The sequence below is a fragment of the Xiphophorus hellerii genome, chromosome 9, assembly GCF_003331165.1.
Source record: "Xiphophorus hellerii strain 12219 chromosome 9, Xiphophorus_hellerii-4.1, whole genome shotgun sequence".
Taxonomy (NCBI): domain Eukaryota; kingdom Metazoa; phylum Chordata; class Actinopteri; order Cyprinodontiformes; family Poeciliidae; genus Xiphophorus; species Xiphophorus hellerii.
The window spans coordinates 27,928,421-27,947,413 of NC_045680.1; the positions used below are offsets into that span (position 1 = coordinate 27,928,421).

At 41.3% G+C, this 18,993-nt stretch overlaps 1 protein-coding gene and 1 long non-coding RNA gene across 4 annotated transcripts in view; one reads left to right on the top strand and one right to left on the bottom strand.

The window, feature by feature from the left end:
- naaladl2 (N-acetylated alpha-linked acidic dipeptidase like 2) overlaps positions 1-18,993 on the bottom strand; it is a 421,085-nt gene that overhangs the window by 321,727 nt on the left and 80,365 nt on the right. For all 3 annotated transcript variants that reach the window (XR_004340546.1, XM_032572669.1, XM_032572668.1), the window contains one exon: positions 13,783-13,821. Coding sequence is in view for 2 of the 3 variants with exons in the window: in XM_032572669.1 (XP_032428560.1) it covers positions 13,783-13,789 (7 nt within the window). In the remaining variant the exon portion in view is untranslated. The remainder of the gene's footprint in view (positions 1-13,782; positions 13,822-18,993) is intronic.
- Positions 2,254-17,963, top strand: LOC116726124 (uncharacterized). The gene is made up of 4 exons (XR_004340547.1): positions 2,254-4,138; positions 9,979-9,989; positions 15,777-15,779; positions 17,951-17,963. It is a non-coding gene; the product is annotated as an uncharacterized LOC116726124 (long non-coding RNA).

The following is an 18,993-nucleotide window of genomic DNA, read 5'->3' on the forward strand; positions in this document are numbered from 1 at the left end:
TGGTAATCCATTGATGGCGTACTCAACCCAAGGTAAGTTCTGGGACCAGTGACTGGGAGCATCCATGCAAAGGATACGCAACTTGGACTCAACCTCCTGATTCATCCTCTCTGTCTGGCCATCTGTCTGAGGGTGAAAACCTGAAGAGAGACTGACGTTAATGCCGAGAAGGGTGCAAAACTCACCCCAAAAACGGGAAATGAATTGCGGCCCTCTATCAGAGACAATGTTGCGGGGGATGCCATGAAGTCTGAACACTTCTCGGGCCATTACTTCAGCGAGATCAGGTGCTGAAGGTAACTTGCGTAGAGGAATGAGGTGGGTCATCTTAGAGAATCTGTCAACCACCGTGAGGAGTACAGTGTTACCTTGAGAGGGAGGCAGGCCAGTGACAAAATCCATAGAGAGGTGGGACCACGGTCGATGTGGAATAGGCAGGGGCCTTAGTAGACCGGCTGGGGGACGTCTGGAGGGCTTTACTCTGGAACACGTGGTGCATGCTGACACAAACTCTCGTGTGTCTTTTCTGAGAGTGGGCCACCAGAATCCTGACTGGACCACTGCTAGAGTCTTGGTTATACCTGGGTGACAGAAAAGTTTAGAGCCATGGCAGAACTGAAGGACTTTAGACACCATCTCTTCAGGAACAAACAGAAGACCCGTAGGACACTGAACTGGAGGTGGATGTTTCTGATGACTCCTCTTGAGCAAGGTCTCAATACTGATAAGAGATAGCCTGGTCTTGGAGGGAAGGATGTAGTTATGGTCAACAGAATCAGAAAGACAGACAGAAGATTGATGGAGTCTAGAAAGGGCATCTGGTTTGACATTCTTGCTGCCAGGTCGATAGGCCAGGGTGAAGTCAAATCTACTAAAGAATAGTGCCCACCTAGCTTGGCGTGGGTTCAGTCTCTTGGCAGACTTTAGGTATTCCAAGTTCTTATGGTCTGTCCACACAGTAAAAGGATGTGTGGACCCCTCTAGCCAGTGCCTCCATTCCTCTAAGGCTAGCTTGATAGCCAACAGTTCCCTGTCTCCAACGTCATAGTTACTTTCGGAGGCAGAGAGCCGGCGAGAAAAAAAGGCACAAGGATGTAACCTGGCATCATCTGCGAACCGTTGAGATAGGACTGCGCCGACCCCAGTGTCGGAAGCATCAACCTCCACCACAAAAGGGTTAGATGGATCAGGAAAACGCAGAATGGGAGCTGAGGTAAAGAGATGCTTAAGCTTACCAAAGGCTTGTTTAGCCTCTGAAGACCACTTGAACTGAGTCTTAGTAGAAGTGAGTTGATGAAGGGGGGCAGCCACTGAACTAAAATCCTTGATAAAACGGCGATAAAAATTGGCAAACCCAAGAAACCGTTGAAGCTCCTTCAAACTGGATGGTTCTGGCCACTCCAAGACTGCTGCCACCTTAGATGGATCCATGTTAATCCTGCCGGGAGCAATAACAAACCCCAGAAAAGATACAGATGACTGGTGGAATGCACACTTCTCAGCCTTAACAAATAGTTTATTTTGGAGCAGCCTGAGAAGAACCTCACGAACATGCTTGATATGGGTAGGAAGATCCTTCGAAAAAATCAAGATGTCATCAAGGTATACAAACACAAATCTGTTAAGCATGTCCCTTAAAACATCGTTAACCAATGCCTGGAAAACGGCTGGAGCATTAGTGAGCCCAAAGGGCATGACCAGGTATTCATAATGCCCTGAAGGGGTATTGAATGCTGTCTTCCATTCGTCTCCTTCTCTTATGCGGACCAAATGGTAAGCATTACGCAGATCCAGTTTAGTGAACACCGTACTACCTTGAAGGAGCTCAAAAGCCGAAGTCATGAGAGGCAGAGGGTACCTGTTCTTGATGGTAATCTCGTTAAGGCCTCGATAATCGATGCATGGTCTAAGAGAGCCATCCTTCTTGCCCACAAAGAAGAATCCTGCTCCTGCTGGGGAAGAAGACTTTCTGATTAGTCTTGCCTTGAGGGTGTCAGAAATGTATTCCTCCATAGCCCCTCTTTCAGGACCAGAAATGGAATACAACCTGCCCCTAGGTGGGGTGGTTCCAGGGCGAAGGTCAATGGTACAGTCGTACTCTCTATGAGGAGGCAGAGAAGTGGCTTTAGACTTATTAAAAACCTCACACAAATCATGATAAACCTTAGGGACCCTAGACAAATCTGGGTAATCATGGTTGATCTCACAGGGAGACGTCATGATGGGAGCTTCCCTCAAACAAGAAGTGGAGCAGGATGGTCCCCAAGACTGAACCTCACCCGTTAACCAATTAATGACTGGACTGTGTTTGATGAGCCAAGGGCGTCCCAGAATCACCGGAATCTCTGGGGACTTGGTCAGCAGAAATGTGATCCTGTCATGGTGGTTTCCTGAAATCAGTACAGAAACAGGCTTAGTGCAGTGAGTTATGGTATCAATGAGATGCCCATCAATGGCAAAAATCTCACGTGATTTCTCTAGAAGTTCCAACTCTAGTGCGAGCTTATGAGCTAGGCTGACATCAATAAAGTCAGCATCAGCCCCAGAATCAATAAAAACAGGAACTTCCCTCCCTTCAGGAGAGTCAGGGAATCTGATGGTGCACTGATTGTGGGAATGGTTCTGATGTCTGAGGATAGGGCTCAGTAAAGACCCCCTGAGCCTTACTGAGCCTGTTCTTTTTGACGGACAGTTAAGAGCTCGATGGTTCCTCTCTCCGCAGTAAAAACACAGGTGATTTCTGAACCTCCTCTCCCTTTCTTCAGCAGAAAGCCGGGTCCTACCCAACGGCATGGGCTCCTCAGTGTTAACAAGGGGGGGCGTGAAGACTTGGGGCAAGCTGCTTGGACTGACCTGAACAGTTGAGACCCTTCTTTGATAATTAGATGGAGACCTCTCCCTCTTACGTTCACGAAGGCGTTGGTCAATCCGCGTGGCAAGCCTTTCTAAGGCCTCGAGCGACACAGGAGGGTCACGGGTAGCAATCTCATCCTTGATATCATCTGACAGGCCCTGGTAAAAAATGTCAAACATGGCTTCATTATTCCAAAGACAACTGGACTTCAAGGCATGGAAATTGATGATATAGTCAGAAACAGGTCGAGAGCCCTGTTTGAGAGAAAACAGTCTCCTGGCAGCCTCTCTCTCGGGACGGATAGGATCAAAAACCCTCTTCATCTCATCAGAAAACTCTAAAAATGAGTCACAGCTGTCAGCAGCACTCTCCCACTCAGATGTTCCCCACAGCTTAGCCTTACCAGATAGTAGAGAGATGGTATAGGCCACCTTGGCCCGTTCAGAAGGGAAGGCTGAGGGCTGGAGTTCAAAATGCAGAGAACACTGGGTTAAAAAAGGTCTGCATTGTTCAGGATCCCCATCAAAACGCTCAGGTGGGGGAATCTTGGGTTCGTTGTTAGCGTTAACCATGGGAGTGGCAGTAAGTGGGAGTGGCCGCATAACTGAGGGCCTAGCTTGGGTTTGGGAATCCCTTAGAGAAGAAAGTCCCTGTAAAAGCTCCTGGACATTTCTTTCTAGGCCGGTAACAGCATCCTCTACTTTAGAACACCAACCGGGATTTGGCTGTGGGTTCATACTGGCGAGATCGTACTGTAATGGTAAAAGCAGAATCAGCCAGAACCCAAAACGCAGCCACAACAAGAGGATGGTTAACCAAAAAGTTTTATTACTAAAGTAAATGGTGTAGAAGGATGTGGTCACACTAGTGGGTCAGGGACGAGGAATCCACAGGGGTCAGGAGTCCAGCCGGGGGAGGGGAGGGTGAATGGACAAGGGGAGATCTGTGGGAGTCTCAGGGGACAAACAGACGACAGGGGCAAAATCCACCAACCAGAGGCTGAGTCGTGAAACGGTCCAGGGTCATGCACGGGAGGGTCTCAGGCAGTGAAAATCCAGAATCCAGAAGGCAGGAGGCAGGGTCAGAAACAGGCAGGGTTCAGCAACAGGACTTTCAACAGCAAAAGGATTAGGCAAAAATCTGTGGTCAAAAACAGGCAGGATCAGAAACCAGAAAACACTTTGAAACATGAGACAAGGCTTGAAAGCTGTGACAGGGGCAACAGACGATCTCGCACTGAGCTGGTGACGAGCAGCTGATTAAGTAGGGACCAGCTCAGTGCAGGTGAGGGCAATGAGCAATCAGCACAGCCAAGCCAGAGCTGAAGGGCTGGAATCATGACAAGTATATATGTTTATATTTTAATCTGATATTTTGTTTATATTTGTTTCTATCTAGGTGGTTCTTCAGACTATCCAGTGTATGAATTATCATAAACAAACAAATTTGTCTTGCTTTGGTATGTGCAGAATATGCGTCAACCAGTGTTGGTGGGACAGATATGCCATCTTGGCTACATTAAGAATAGAAAGTTGTTTAAGGGTAACTTGTGATCATAGACTGTTGTGGACAGGGGCCAGCAGGGACCTGTGCCTCCATTAAAGCCCTTGTACTGAAGATAAACATAAATCAAATGTTATGTGTATATGTCGTTTCACAGAAACTGGACCAATTTCATTTTATATCTTTTCAGATTTACTTTAAAAAAAATGAATGTGTTGCACTTTAAGCTTCAGCCATATAAAAAAATAATCAGAGTTTTCATCTGCTAGATCAGGAGTCTGTAACCTGCAGCTCTGGAGCCACAGGTGGCTCTTTGGGTAACTTTATGTTTTTAATATTAAAATATTGCCTTGTTTTTTAATTATTTTTTGGTTGCTTTGCTTTTTTCCACTCTTTTGTTCTGTGGCTCCATGAATAGACACTAACCCTGTCCCTATGACCACCACCAGCAGGCAAGGCGGTGTAGTGTTTTGATTTATTTAATGTTAATCTTATAAAGGACCATAAAAGGCACTACAAAGATGTTTTTTTAAATATTCAAAGTTTAAAAATATACACGTTTTCAGTGTATTGACTCAGGTTATGTTCAAACAAGTACTGATATTAATAACTCAAAGTGAAATACACAAAGCTTGGGTTAGAGTGTATTTGGAACGCCTAAATAAATGAGTGGGTGGATTACAGTTTAATTACCAGCTGGTGCATCAGTGTTTAATAGCTATAAACGTGACGATAAGGCCTGTGGGTACTGAAAGCAGAACTTCTCTAAATGCATCTCAACTCCGCCCGGCTCCATTCATTACCCCAAAGAGATAACCCAGGCCCAGGAAAATGCAGAGTCAGCGCCTGACACACTCTCTGGGATACAGCGAATCAGTCTCTCTTATTTTCTGTCGCCCTCTAATGCAATGCAATGAGTCGGTGGCGTACCTTAGTGCAGAGTTTCAAACTGCTTCTTTGAGCCGCAATATTCCTGGCAGCAGCTTTCCTGCATATGAAACTATTTTCATGCAAAGAAACAGTGATGGCACAGAAGGAGGGATGATTCCATCCACATCTGAGCCACTGTTGGAACAATCTGACTGATATCACATTACTGAGATGATTTCAGCAGGACTGCTTGACTTATAATATGAGAAAACTTAAATTAGATTAGCCCACAGCGTTGTAGCAGTGCAAAAAAATATACAGAAAACTGGATCTGGAGGAAGTGAAATTAATATCCAATACTTGAATTGACTCAAAAATAAAACTAAATAAAAGGTTACAAAAAAAACAAACCAAAAAAACCCATAAAATTCCTCCTAGTGTCTGCAGGTTATATAAACTATTCCGCCTTGAAACAAATTTTCAAAGCGGACAAACTGAGGTCGCGGTTCTGCAGTGGTCATCCCAGTGACCAAACCTTCTCTGGTGCTGAACCGTTTGCCATTATATGGAAGGGAGGGGGTTTGCATCATGAAGATTCTCCCCATAAATCTGCAGCAGCTGTGCAATACTGTCAAGTCACACTGATCCAATATCCCCTGGGAGTTTTTTTAGCAGCTTGCTGAAAAATTATAGCAGCACCGACTCCGACAGGCCAGCCTCACATCAAAATGGGAAACATCTTTGAAGCTCCCCAATGAAGGCTGAGGAAATGTGAAACTTTTTAGAGATATGCTTTAAGTCTTCTCACTGACAGATTCTAAATGTTCAAGGAAAGAAAGCAATAATAGCAACTGAAAACACAATAAAAGTGCAATAAGACAAAGAATCCGAAGTTAAAGGAAAATAAAATGCAGGAGACCGCACGTCTATTGGTTACATGCAGAAAAAGGATGTTTATCTGTCATCTCTTGCTATTTGCATAAAAGACCTTTCTCTCATCTTTACCTTTGAGGAAAGCACACATGGCTTCAGAAAACTTTTGGAGTACAGCAGGTCTGTAACCAGAGTCACCAGGATGCTGCTACACTCTGAAGAAATGTAAGCACCAGAGGCCATGGCCTGGCCAACCAGGGTCAAACCTGGGGTCAAATCTGGGGTTTAAACTGGGTTTGGCGCCTTTATGGCTTCAATGAAAAAGTTTTGTGTTTGACGATAAAATCTGAAGTCAGACGATTCAGATTTTCTCTGAATCGTCTGAATTTGTGCACCGGTCACTGTGAGTTGATCAGAAGGTGGCTCTTAAACTGTTTGAAACTCTTTTTGCTCATCAGTAAATATGAAACACGTAGAGTTTGGGCTCCAATTGTATTCTAAAAAATATATTTATTTATTTCTTCCTCAGCAACATGAAAGAAGAAGCCTTCATTGGTGCAACATAGAGTTATGCACAATTCTCCTCATTAGTTCTGACAGTCCACTTTGTGCCTGGGGATAATGCTGTTTTTATTGGGATGGAGGGTGTGGAATATTTGTTACAGCTGTTTTATGAAATCCTTTTGATTGACAACAGCTGCAAAACTCATAATAACTTAGAGAACTGCCAACCTGGAGAGGACATGATGATGAGGTCCAACACTTGGCATAAGGCCAGATAATCCAGCTTTGCTTGTACTTCTACGAAACCAAATTCTGGGTTTGTTCACTACAGTCTATGAGTTAAACATTGTGCAGATTGCAGAGCCCATGATTGCACGAGTCCCTGATAGTCTGATCGGAGACTGCAGTGAGCGACTGCAGAGGCCCAAGCTAGGTTGGGTATTGAATTAGCAAAACAATGACAAAAAGTAAAAGTTAAATAAACCCTCAAATCTCATTCAGAAGAAAAGAGAAAAATGGCTATGTAACAATTTCATGGCTTATTGAGGAGCTTGCGGTGTAACGATGTTTCTTGCTGTTCACTGTGTACCTTCCACACCTTTTTCTCAAGACGGTGTTCTCAAAGCAATACCAATGGCTCTGGCCTCCACTGGATCTAATACCCAATAGTGTATGAAGTGGTGTCTGAATTCCAACATCATTATTTTGTTTCTGAATCATTGCTTGCATAAAAACGTACAGGTTCACCAAGGTCAGAGCTTTGATGCAAACAAACCACTCATCAAAACTTTTAACTCTCCACTGCTTTAATTAGCAGGCAGCAATGCAGACAAGATGGTTTCCAATGCTGTCGGGGCCTTCAGCGTCCGTTTTCAGCTCAGGCCAATTTCACTAATTATTGTTCAAATGAAACGTCACCACAGTGATTGCTCTTATTGCGCTGTGGAAATAAATGTCGCGGCTGATGATTGCATTAAAAGAGCCACTCTAGAAAGGTTCATTATTCCTGTCCTGAGAGACTGAAAGGTGACTGCAGAAAAATACAGAGCAGATAATGTAGCCTTGATTGTAGAAACATAAAAGGTCAAGTTTTTAGAAGATAACTTTTATTACTTTACTATGTTTAGTATTCCAGGCTAATAAAAAGTGATTCTACAGTCCTACTATGTATTTATCTATATAAAAAAAGTTTTGAATTAGTCATAAAGCTAAAAATAATTATTAGACTGAATGCAGGATTTGAAGAATTAGTGAAAGCTGAGTGCTTGTTGTTAGGTCAGTTTGTCAGCAGTGTTTCAGCACCCTAAATCCAAGTGTATTTAAACAACTACAGTAGACAAGCTTAATCAAATCTTCCCACTTGGTTTAATTTGATTATGCTTATTACAGTGAACATAATCAATTTGTTCACTCCTTTTCTTTTCCCCTCATACACAGATTGTCTCTAGTGCAGCTCATGGATCTGCGGAACATGCATTAACTGACAGCTACAAGCAGAGCTGACCTTCAAAATAATAAGCTGTAGATTTACTACGTGCTTATCTCTGAGTCTTGGAGAAGCACCCGACAACAAGCAGGTTTCGTCCTCCCAGTACACCACTCCAGTGACTGGATCCAGTTAAGCCAGTTTGATGAGGGGATAAGCTGCAGACTGCGCGCGACAAAAAGGAGAATCTCATCCGCCTCTGTGTTACAGCGTGACATGCCTCTTCAGACTCACTTCAGACCCGTCACTCTCACACACTCCAGGTTCTTCAGCTGTACTCATTGGACAGCCTCATCCAATATCTTTCTATCTCTCTTTAAATATATATATATGTGTGTGTGTGGGGGGGGGGGGGGGGGGGGGGGGCGTGAGCGTGTAACATGTAATTTATGATTTTATAATAAAACAAATAAAAAAGGACTCAGCTGCGACAAATGCACACCACAGAAAACAAGATTAAATCTAATAGCTTGCCATCATCAACATGTGGAACGTATGCGTGGATGAGAATAACTGACTTTGTTGTAAATAACATACAATGGTCAACACAGATTTGTAAAAACAGAAAGCCACATTGACCACTTGTGGGCCTCCTCATTTTCTTAATCGTTCAAGTTCAGCATTCATGGCGATCACCATACAGGAAAATCAGCACGGCGAGGTAAAGGCAGCTTAAAGATAACACTGTTTCCTTTATTTACTCTCATTCTGATCCTTGTTGGATCCAGCCAGATTTTATTTGGTCGAACCTACTTTAGCTGGTCTATAAATCACTGAACGGCTTAGCACCACAATACATTAAAGATCTGCTGTTGTTGTATCAACCTTCCAGACCTCTCTGGTCTTCTGGTTCTGCTCTGCATCCAGAACCAGAACAAAATCATGGAAAAGCAGCATTCAGCTTCTATGCACCACAAATCTGGAACAAACTTCCAGAAACGGCAAAATAGCTGAAACACTGAGTTCCTTTAAATCTGGACTAACTGCCTGTTTATAGTTGCCTTTGATTAATAATAGCTGGAATGTCACTAATTTAATCACAATTTTAATTTTTCATTACTTTTCTTTATCGTACCACTGTAATGATGCTTTGTTTGAAGTTTCATGTCATCATGTAAAGCACTTTGTCTTGGTGCTGAAACGTGCTACTGCTTAAAATAAGAACTGTGGTGCTTCAACTGGGTCTCAAGTGGATGTGTGAAAGCAAAGAGACAAATTGTCTCAAGACATTGTGTAACTTCTATGTAGCAGTAGTCAGAAGAGTACATAAAGGTCGGTACACATTCTGAAAGAACAGATACATTTGTTCTCCCTCCCAGGGCAGCAGGGACAAAATGATGTCGATCTGTTCTTGTAGTTTTGGTTTGGGAATACTTGCAGCCTGTTCTTGACACGTCATCTGGACAGATCTTTGTTTCTTGCATGGGATCCAGAAACTAATATACAAATGCTACAGTGGGAGGGACCCATGGGGACTTTCCAAGAGTACTGCAGCCAAACTCATAGGTAAAAAGTGTTCTGGGCAGAGAAAATGTGATGAAGGTTGTCTTCTGAGACAGTGCGCCAAAGATCCAGGCAAAAACAGCAGAAGACGAGAGCATTGCAATAAGACGGAGCTAAATAAGCACAGTATGGATGACATTAGAATAAACAGATTCTACAGTGTTAAAGAAGAGCGTAAAAAAATGTCACAGGGCCACTTAAACATCTCCAAAGGCTGCAGATGAGTAATGGAGGTGTCTGAATCTCGTCTCTAGTTTTCACATTGTTATTCTTGTTTTATGGGCCAGAAAGAGGCTCAGCATACAAAGTCTAATTGGCTGTTGTTTTACGTGAAAGCACAGCTTGTGTCGTATCCGTCAGGAAAAAGGAGGGAGGAAAAAAGAAGCAAATATATTTGTCAACAGAGATGCTCCTGTATTTATTTGACAACCAGAAGGAAAGGAAAGGGGACAGACATCACATATGGAACTGCATCAGAAAGGCTGGGATCACAGGAAATCAAAAGGATTTCAACAACCTCATTTTTTTGGTCAAGCTGGAAAGAGTGGTTTTGTGATGAGATCAAACTGTAGATAAGAATATCAGAGGCTCTTCTGTGAAGAACATTTCAATGGGTTTCTAATTAGGCTTTGCAGGCAGAAATATAGAACCTGTCTAGGAGGTTCCTGTCTATGAATAAATCCTTTCAGAGCTGATGTGGTCTTGCTGTTCCTGATGCTGCCTTGTTTTTGCTCAAACAGCTCATAGACTAAAACCAGCAGAGCTCAGATCAGAAAGCTCTTAATCTATTCTGCATGAGCAGCACAGCAGCAGTTTTACACTCATTCTAAATACATTTCCATTGGTCATTATATTGTGCAAACTGAAATTACGAAAATGAATTTGCTTAATGGAAACACGCTGATTTTGAAAAAAAAAAAACAACAACTCATGTGTGGATAAAAAGTTTTTTCTCTAGGATGAGGTGATTTTTCAGCCATATTTAAACACTTTTTTAAATTTCCTATGAATCCCAGTCGGATGTCGCTACAGCCGAAAATGACGAAGACGACAACAGGAAGTAGTAGTTGTTTCTGTTTTTTTGGACAACGTGCAGGTGGCTCCACCCTCATAAAAAGTTGAGTGTCATTCAAACATGTTGAATCCACAGCTCTTCTGTAAGACCTCCAATTAAAATTTTCTCAAAACACTGCACACCCAAGTAGGCGGAACTTGTTGCTCCTAAGCCAGAATAAGACACTGACATCTCCTCTGATTGGCTGATATATAAGCTCCAGCAATATGGCTGAATTATGATTATATTTCATGTAACTGTTCACATCTGTCACTTCCATGATTTTAAATGACTTATTGTGTAACCAAGCTTATTCACATATGACTTTAATTTGATCTCATATTCAATAGAAAAAGCTATTGGGATATTTTTTTTTTTAATCAGCAGAATATTGTTCACATTTGTAATGTAAGCTCAGCTCCAGTCACACATACTGGTGCAGTCAATTGACATAATGTCTATCAAACCAGTTCCAACCAAGCTGGAGGTCAACGTACCTGGTCAACGTACAGCCTTCATAAGACCCACAGTTCCTACTGGTTCCTAACATCTAATTTCCTGCTAGTTGGTGCTGATAGCGCTACAGTTTTTTACTTGTTCAGTGTACCTATTGGTTTTATGGAAACCCTGCTCAGTTCATGCTGTACCTTAGCACTGCTGTGAGCAGCAGGGTGCCTATTGAAGCCAGCAGGAGCCCAGCCCATGCTTAGCACACATCTAACTGTGGCTCTGCCTTCATTAACCCCATTTGAGATATCCTTGAACTGTAATGGCAACAAATCCTTTTTAAGCTGACAATACCATCTACAGTCAGTCATGATCACTGACAACAGACTGTTGGGTGTTTAGGGAAAAGCAGTTGAGCCATTTGAAATAATTCGGTCTCTGTGTGGATCAGATCAATAAATCTATCCAAATCTATAGATCCAGTTTTTGTTGCAGTGCTCCCAGTATAAACTTTTCAGGTTGTTACTTGCAGAGGACATAAGGATTTTAATAACTGTCTGCTGCTCAGGCCACTGAATGATGTTTAAATATCATATTTACCACAAATATTTTTTTTACTGGTTTTATATAACATGTAAATTTTCAGAGATTGCTTTTGGTTTTAATTAGCTTCATGCATAGATATTCAAGTTAAAAGACAAGTGCGTGATATACTGTATATCACTTTGTTGTAGTGAATCTATGTATTTTTTTTCTTTATTTCACTTGCTAAATGAAACTGCTGAATTAAATTGACATATTATGAATGCATGAAGCTGCATTTGGAATATTTCTGCATCAATCTAAAACACAACCACATATTGTATATTGTCCTCATTTTCTTTCAAAACTAGTAAACTGCTAAAAATAAATCAAATGTCTTCCCCTTCAAACATGTGTCATTCTTAAGACTGCTGGCGGTTCTGGTAAATGTGATGCCATTTTTGCTGACTTTTGATGATAAACAAACATAATTCTGCTCATAAGTGAGAATAATTTTTTTTATATATATATATAAAGGAAAAAATAGTTGCTTTTAAAATTAGATATAACGTCTGAAGAAAATCACTGCTCCTCCACAGCAGCACTGCACACTGGCTAAAAACGCCCTTAGCCTTTCCCCCCAAACACCAGAAGCAGCAGTGGATTTAAACAGGAACATAATGAAGAGAGACACAGTAGAAAACAGCTCACTCCTGTATATTTAGCTAATGGACATCAGTGTGTGCAGGGGTGTGGGGGTGTGTGTTTCCTTTCACGTGTGTGTCCTGCTTGCTGCTCTCAGAGTCCTTCATCTTGGCCCTGGCTTTTATTGACCATATTGGAGGCCATAAATCATTGTGTGTGTGACTGCAAGTTTGTCTGTGTGTGTCTGTACGGCTGAGTGCTTCTCTGGGTGTGAGTAGCTGCACACAGCAATCTCAGGTCAGAGGAGCAACAGAGCGAGCAGTGTGTGCTGGGATGTGCTTGTGTGTGGAAAATCTGCGACAGGGCAACAGTATCCAATGTGGTCAACAGGCCAAGGGACAAGATGTACCCGACTGCTTCGCACCATTTTCCCACAGAAATGTACGTGCCACTCAGCCACGCAAAACTTCAGGAGAACAAATAACTGCAGGCGCGCGGAGATGCAGCTGGAGATGGAGATGGTGGGCGTTACACTTTTCACTTTATCGGCCCTGCAGCCTACTTTTTAATCTCTCTCCACCTTTTTATCCGTCTTTCCTCAAGGGTGGTGGTGCTTAAGTGTAGATGGTGTTGAACTGGATTTGACATTAACAGCCCTCCATTAACATTTCTCACGGAGCTACTGGAGTGAGCAATCAAGTCAAAAGCTGGAGCAGACTCACTGCAGGCGAACATCACATGTAACACAAACCGAAACATGCACAGATACGGCCGTAAACACAGTCATGTGGGACGTGACAGGAAAACAAAGTGTTGACCTTTCCAATTTCCAAATGTTTGCGAGCAGAAAGTTTTAGCAATGGGTTGGTGTGTTGGGATGGGCTGCAGTTGATGACTTCAAGACACATCACTCGCTGCGTTTTCCATTGTCTGTATAATTGCTCAATTTGACATTTCGAAGATAAAGTCAGCAATTTCAATAAAACTCTAATTTTCTAGCAAATAGTTTTGGCCCTTATTTAGCTAAACTGCAATGGAAACATTTTTGCCAAAGTGAGGAAAGTATTAAGGGGTGTAAACACTTTGCTACATTCTTTGGATTCATTGAGGGTCAGTCCTGTAACACATCATCCCTCCCATAGTGCCTGCACTAACACCCTTTCTCAATGCATCAGGTCATTGGAAATCCATAACTGCATCAATTCATCTGCAAAAGGGAACATTCCTTCTGCAATCCTAACTTATATCTGTACTTTTTCTGTCAGGGAGCGTATTTGAATATTGCAGCCGTTTTCCCATTGGGTATGGAAAAAGGAACCGCTTTGATATTTCCCCTGAAAAAGATAAAAAGTAAGCAGGGTGACAGATAAAACTAATCAAACTCCTTCCTGAACTGACCTCAAATGCATTCCGTTACAAAGTTCTTTGAACTTATCTGGATTATATTAGATAAAAAATGACCAGACAGATAAAACATAGATGCGTTTCATCTTATACACCAAGTAAATGTTTCCTACTCACAACTCATGCGCTGGATCTTAATCTTCTGATTCCAAGGGTCTGCCAAAAAAAGAACAACAGGTGAGATGCAAGGACTTGTATGTATATACTGTTTGTGTGAATAAATAAATTAAGTGCCTTTTTTATGCAGGCTTTTGAAGTGGGCACCCCTGCAGCTCGGAAAAAGCAGAGAGATAAATTGTCAGCAGCATATTTTTCAAAGTTTTTCTTCTGCTTCTCTCTCCTCCTCCCTTGAGATGGGAGCTTTTGTATCACCTCTCACAAAGCCTTCCAGAGTGTTCTCTCTGAGAATCGTGCAGATAAAGGCTGAGAGGGAGTTTAAGCTGGTCACTCTTTATGGTTCAACAGTGAAAAAGTGGCAGATAGTAGTGGAAGGATGGGGTGTGTGACAGATAGGAAACCATCAGCACAAATCACACAAAAACATGATGGCTGTGGGAAAGGTTATTTTCTTGTTCAGAGTAAGCCCAAAAATACTCATATGCCTGGAAAATTTGGATTTAACAATTTTCATTCAAGGAAGAAGTTTTTTTTTGTTTGTTTATTCTTTATTATATACAGTACAGACCAAAAGTTTGGACACACCTTTTAATTCAATGAGTTTCCTTTATTTTCATGACTATTGACATTGTAGATTCACACTGAAGGCATCAAAACTATGAATAACACATGTGGAAATATGCACTAAACAACAAAGTGTAAAACAACTGAAAATACCCCTTATATTCTAGTTTCTTCAAAGTAGCAACATTTTGCTGTGATTACTGCTTTGCACACACTCTGCATTTTCTTGATGAGCTTCAAGAGGTAGTCACCTGAAATGGTTTTCACTTCATAGGTGTGCCCTGTCAGGTTAATAAGTGGGATTTCTTGCCTTATAAATAGTCTTGAAAATAAAGAAAACCCATTGAATTAGAAAGGTGTGTCCAAACTTTTGGTCTGTACTATATATATATATATATATATATATATATATATGTATATACAGTATATATACAGTATATAGTTGATCGATATATTCAGTCAAACACTTATACTTATATTACTACTGAAATAGATTAAGATTTTTTTTCCAAAAGGGTATTGATTTTTATTTCAGTCAAAAATCCATAAGACATTACGTCATAATAATAATGTGTTGTAGGGATGCTCCGATTAGTTTTTTTGCTGCTGATTCCGATTACCCATGAGGGTCGATCACTGCCGATCACCAATCGCTACCAATCACCTGGGTTGGCTGTAATTTTTTTCGCTTTAGGTATAAATGCTACGATCTGGCAAAATGAAAAAATTATCTGGCAATAAATTCATCTAATTTAGACATAAACATGAAAAATACAATACAGCAGCTACTCGGTTAGAAGGACAACTGAAAAACGTGCAATCAGTAAAATAGTATTTAACAGTAAGGCTCTCTGCACCATAAGTTACACGAGTCAAATAAATCTCACAACACTGCCCATATCAAATAATGTCAAGTAAAAAAAAAAAAAAACAAGCATTCATTCAAAGTCAAATGCAGGTCGAATCAAAATAAACAATCCTGAGTTACTGAATCAAAACTTTCTGAGAGAATGGCATTGTTTTGTGCAGGATCTGCTCTTTAAGACTGAGCTGAGTAATTCTGCAGAATGCCAGGAGGAGGCAGAGGAGGCCGATTTTTTTCCTCCTAAGATTATCTGTTTAAGGACAGCGATAGTTTTAATACATATGTAAAATATTTTGCCAGTTTGTTTAAGTTACATGCTGCAGCTTTAAGCATGTTCGGTGTGAGAGTTCACTGCGGGTGGAGTAAAATAGTATGTGATTACTACAAGTAGTGCGAAGCGGCAGTTCAACAGCGAAAGCAGAACCAGCATCTAACATCACCAGCTCGTTGACTTAAATTATTTTTTGGGGTTAATTGTTTATTTTTCTTTCCGTCATGCTAATCTGCGTGAGTATTGGTAGTTGTGGTTTGCTTTACCTGCTGTCTGCTCGCTTTTTTCCTGCAGTGAGTCTCGATGTAGCGAAACTCCGTCAAGTGTTTGTTTTTTAAATGTCATATTGGACTCGTTGTGTTGATGTATTTTGACGTGCTTCACCTCCGAGGTATTTCTCCGTCGTAACACGCAAACGTCCCCATTCACTCTGAGCGTTAAAGTTCTTCACCACATTGCTTAGAATTTGTTGCTGCGCGCTTGGCAGTGCGAAGGAAAGAGGAGGTAAGCTGCGAAGAGACACACAGGGGATCGGTTTTGGGGATCGGCAACAAGAGACGGTGATCGGCGATCACCGATCACCGATCATACACTTTTTCACGGAAATCGGCCGATTATGATCGGTGGCTGATCGATCAGCACACCTCCAAGTCTTGTATTTGTGCTGTGAAATGCAGTTTGGAATGCCATGTTTGTCAATTTGAACTAATTGTCAAATTCATTTTGTACTCTTGTATATCTGCGTGTGTGTGTATTTATTCCATATATATGTATGCTTTCATCTATTATTTTTAAACCTAGGTCATATCAGACAGGTATTTATGAACAATAAGTGAGACTGAACTATTTGGCTATTTTCTCAATAATTGAGTGATGCTCTGACTTAGTAATTCTGATCTAAATTACTAATTGTTCTAATAATTGCCGTAAGCAATTATTAAAGTCATTCATAGTTAAAGCTGTCCTCCTCCCAGCACAGCAGCAGTGAGTCACTTGTGGAAAACACAAAAAAAATGTTTTAACTTAATGTAGCAAAAAAAAATGATTTTATCATGAAGATCATTTCCACCTTCACAGAGCATTATAGCTTTTTCACCTCTCTCTCTCTCTTTTATTTTCAGCTGCATAAAAGGTAGAGGAGAAACTGAACAACAGTGCAATCAGTTGAGCAAAATCTCTTCAGCAGCTTAAAAATGTGAATATACCCACATCTTTTTTCTTTTGGTAAAAAGGTAGCACTTTCCTTCAATGTTCCTTTGTCCAGGACTCCTGTCAAGCCTTCCCTTTAGATCCTTCCTCACTTACAAAAATAGAAATTATCAGACTCCAGAGAGATAAAATATGAATCCGCTTTAATTATAAATGTGCGTGGGCTTTCCTGGGATTGGCGAGAAGGTTGTGCTGTTCTGCTAAGAAGGGACTGCTTCACTGCACTGGAAATTACACAGGTCTGGGGGAAAAAAACGGAAGCAGCAGCAGCGGCACAGCGAAGTGGTAGTTATTTATTGATTAGTCGAGTGCAGCAAATGCCCTCTTTAAAGAATAGTACTCTCGGATGCATGTAGAGGGACAGTGAGTGAAAAATAAAGCTATAGGGGGATAAAAAAATACTTCATAGCTATGCTGAACACCTTGTTTCTTCTTGGCTGCTTTTTTGTCTCCCTGAGGAAGAGTAAAATAGAGAGATGCTGTCTTTGACAAAAAGCTCACTGGCCTTGAAATGTTATTTTAGGACCTCTGCTGTAGAGATGAAAACGTGCTCTTAATGAATCAGGAGAGACCTCTGTTCCAGTAGTCAACACACTTGTGCTTTACCTGTTAACACTGTTAGTTTATCGCAACAAAAACTGATTGTTGCATTTCTTTTACACATTGCATTATCCCTGTATCATGACTTTATTAGAAAATCTATCATGCATCTATATGGTCAGGAAGAGTTGTACAGTCATTTTACCACAATTCCAACTGCTGAGAGACGTTATCAAATGACTATTATATAAACTCTGTGAGACAAAATCTCTCACTCGATAATTTGCCTATTCATTATTTAGTCATGATTCATGGGGGCCAGTTGCTGAAGTCATTTCTATTTTTAATAAACGTGATGAAATTGTCCACAAATAATGGAAAAAGAATTGAAGACAGAGGCCCAGAGGGATGTTATAAGCATGACTTCAGCCAAACAAAAGAGAATCTAATAATCTGTCCTAAAACAGATTTTCATAACATGCAGGATGTTAACAATTACCTTCCAGAAAAGGGGTGGGCAATCCTGGTCCTCGAGGGCCGGTGTCCTGCAACTCTTAGATGTCTCCCTTTTCCAACACACTTGAATCCAACAGCTGAATCACCTCCTAAATGCAGTCAAGTTTTCCAGAGTCCTGCTAATGACCTCATTATTTGACTCAGGTGTGTTGAAGTAGAGATACATCTAAAAGTCGCAGGAGACCGACTCCCGAGGCCTGGAGTTGCCCTCCCCTGTTCCAGACCAATGCATTTCTGATTTTTGAAACTGCATCACTCTTCTACATAGTTAATTTTACTTTTACAGTAACAACCACAAATCCTCAGTTCTTCCACTGAGGATTTGTAAAAATGTAGCCTGACCACAGATAATAATCAGAAGATTATTATCTCCCTTTAAAAGCTCCATCTGAGATTTCTCCCATTGAGCTCAACTTCTCTGGTGGAATTTGAACCTGGGAATCAGCGAATGGAAAGAGAAGTTGCGAACAATGATGTTGATTTTCTGTGCTGTTTTTGAATTGAAGTCTGCCTATACATGGTTGTATTTTAGCAATGGGAGTGAAGGAGGTGAATGAAGCCCCTCAGTCCGTGCTGGCCACTTTTCCAAGTATTGAGCCACTACAGGCAGAGCAAGACAAATGTTTCAGACATTTTATTGCTGGAAAAGATTTTGTGACCCTACTTCCCACGTGGTTGTGAGTAGCACAAGTAATTTTCTGTGAGCTTTATGGCACTGAAACATTACATACATCACAGCTAAACATTAGCATTTTGGCAAAATCAGATCAGATCCTTTCAAGCAAAGTCCACACCTTCGACAAGCAATTGTTTCTCAATAGCTGAGGCTCCGAATGCTGACGTTTAATCCTCCTGCTGTCCTAGTTTGTGTGAGGCAGACGTTATGATCAGATGACAGGGAACCAATAGGGGTCTCCCGTTAGTTCCTGAAATCCCAAAGGTAAAATAAAAAGCCATAAAAGCATATGTCTGGTCAGTCTGAACCTTCTGGGACCACGCACAAGCTCAAAAACCCACCCGAGGTCCATTCAAACCCTCCTGGGACTCCAAGATTACTGCAGCAGTACATTACAACAAGGAGCTGATGAAATCAAAACAGTGGCTTATAGTTAAGTGGTATGTACTACTGGTATTCCCTGAAATTACAGGTAATTCTTAATTGATACATTTCTTTAACATATAGGAAAGTCTGTCATTTTAACAGTTTTTGACAAATAAATGGAAAACAAATTAAACCAGTGTCAAC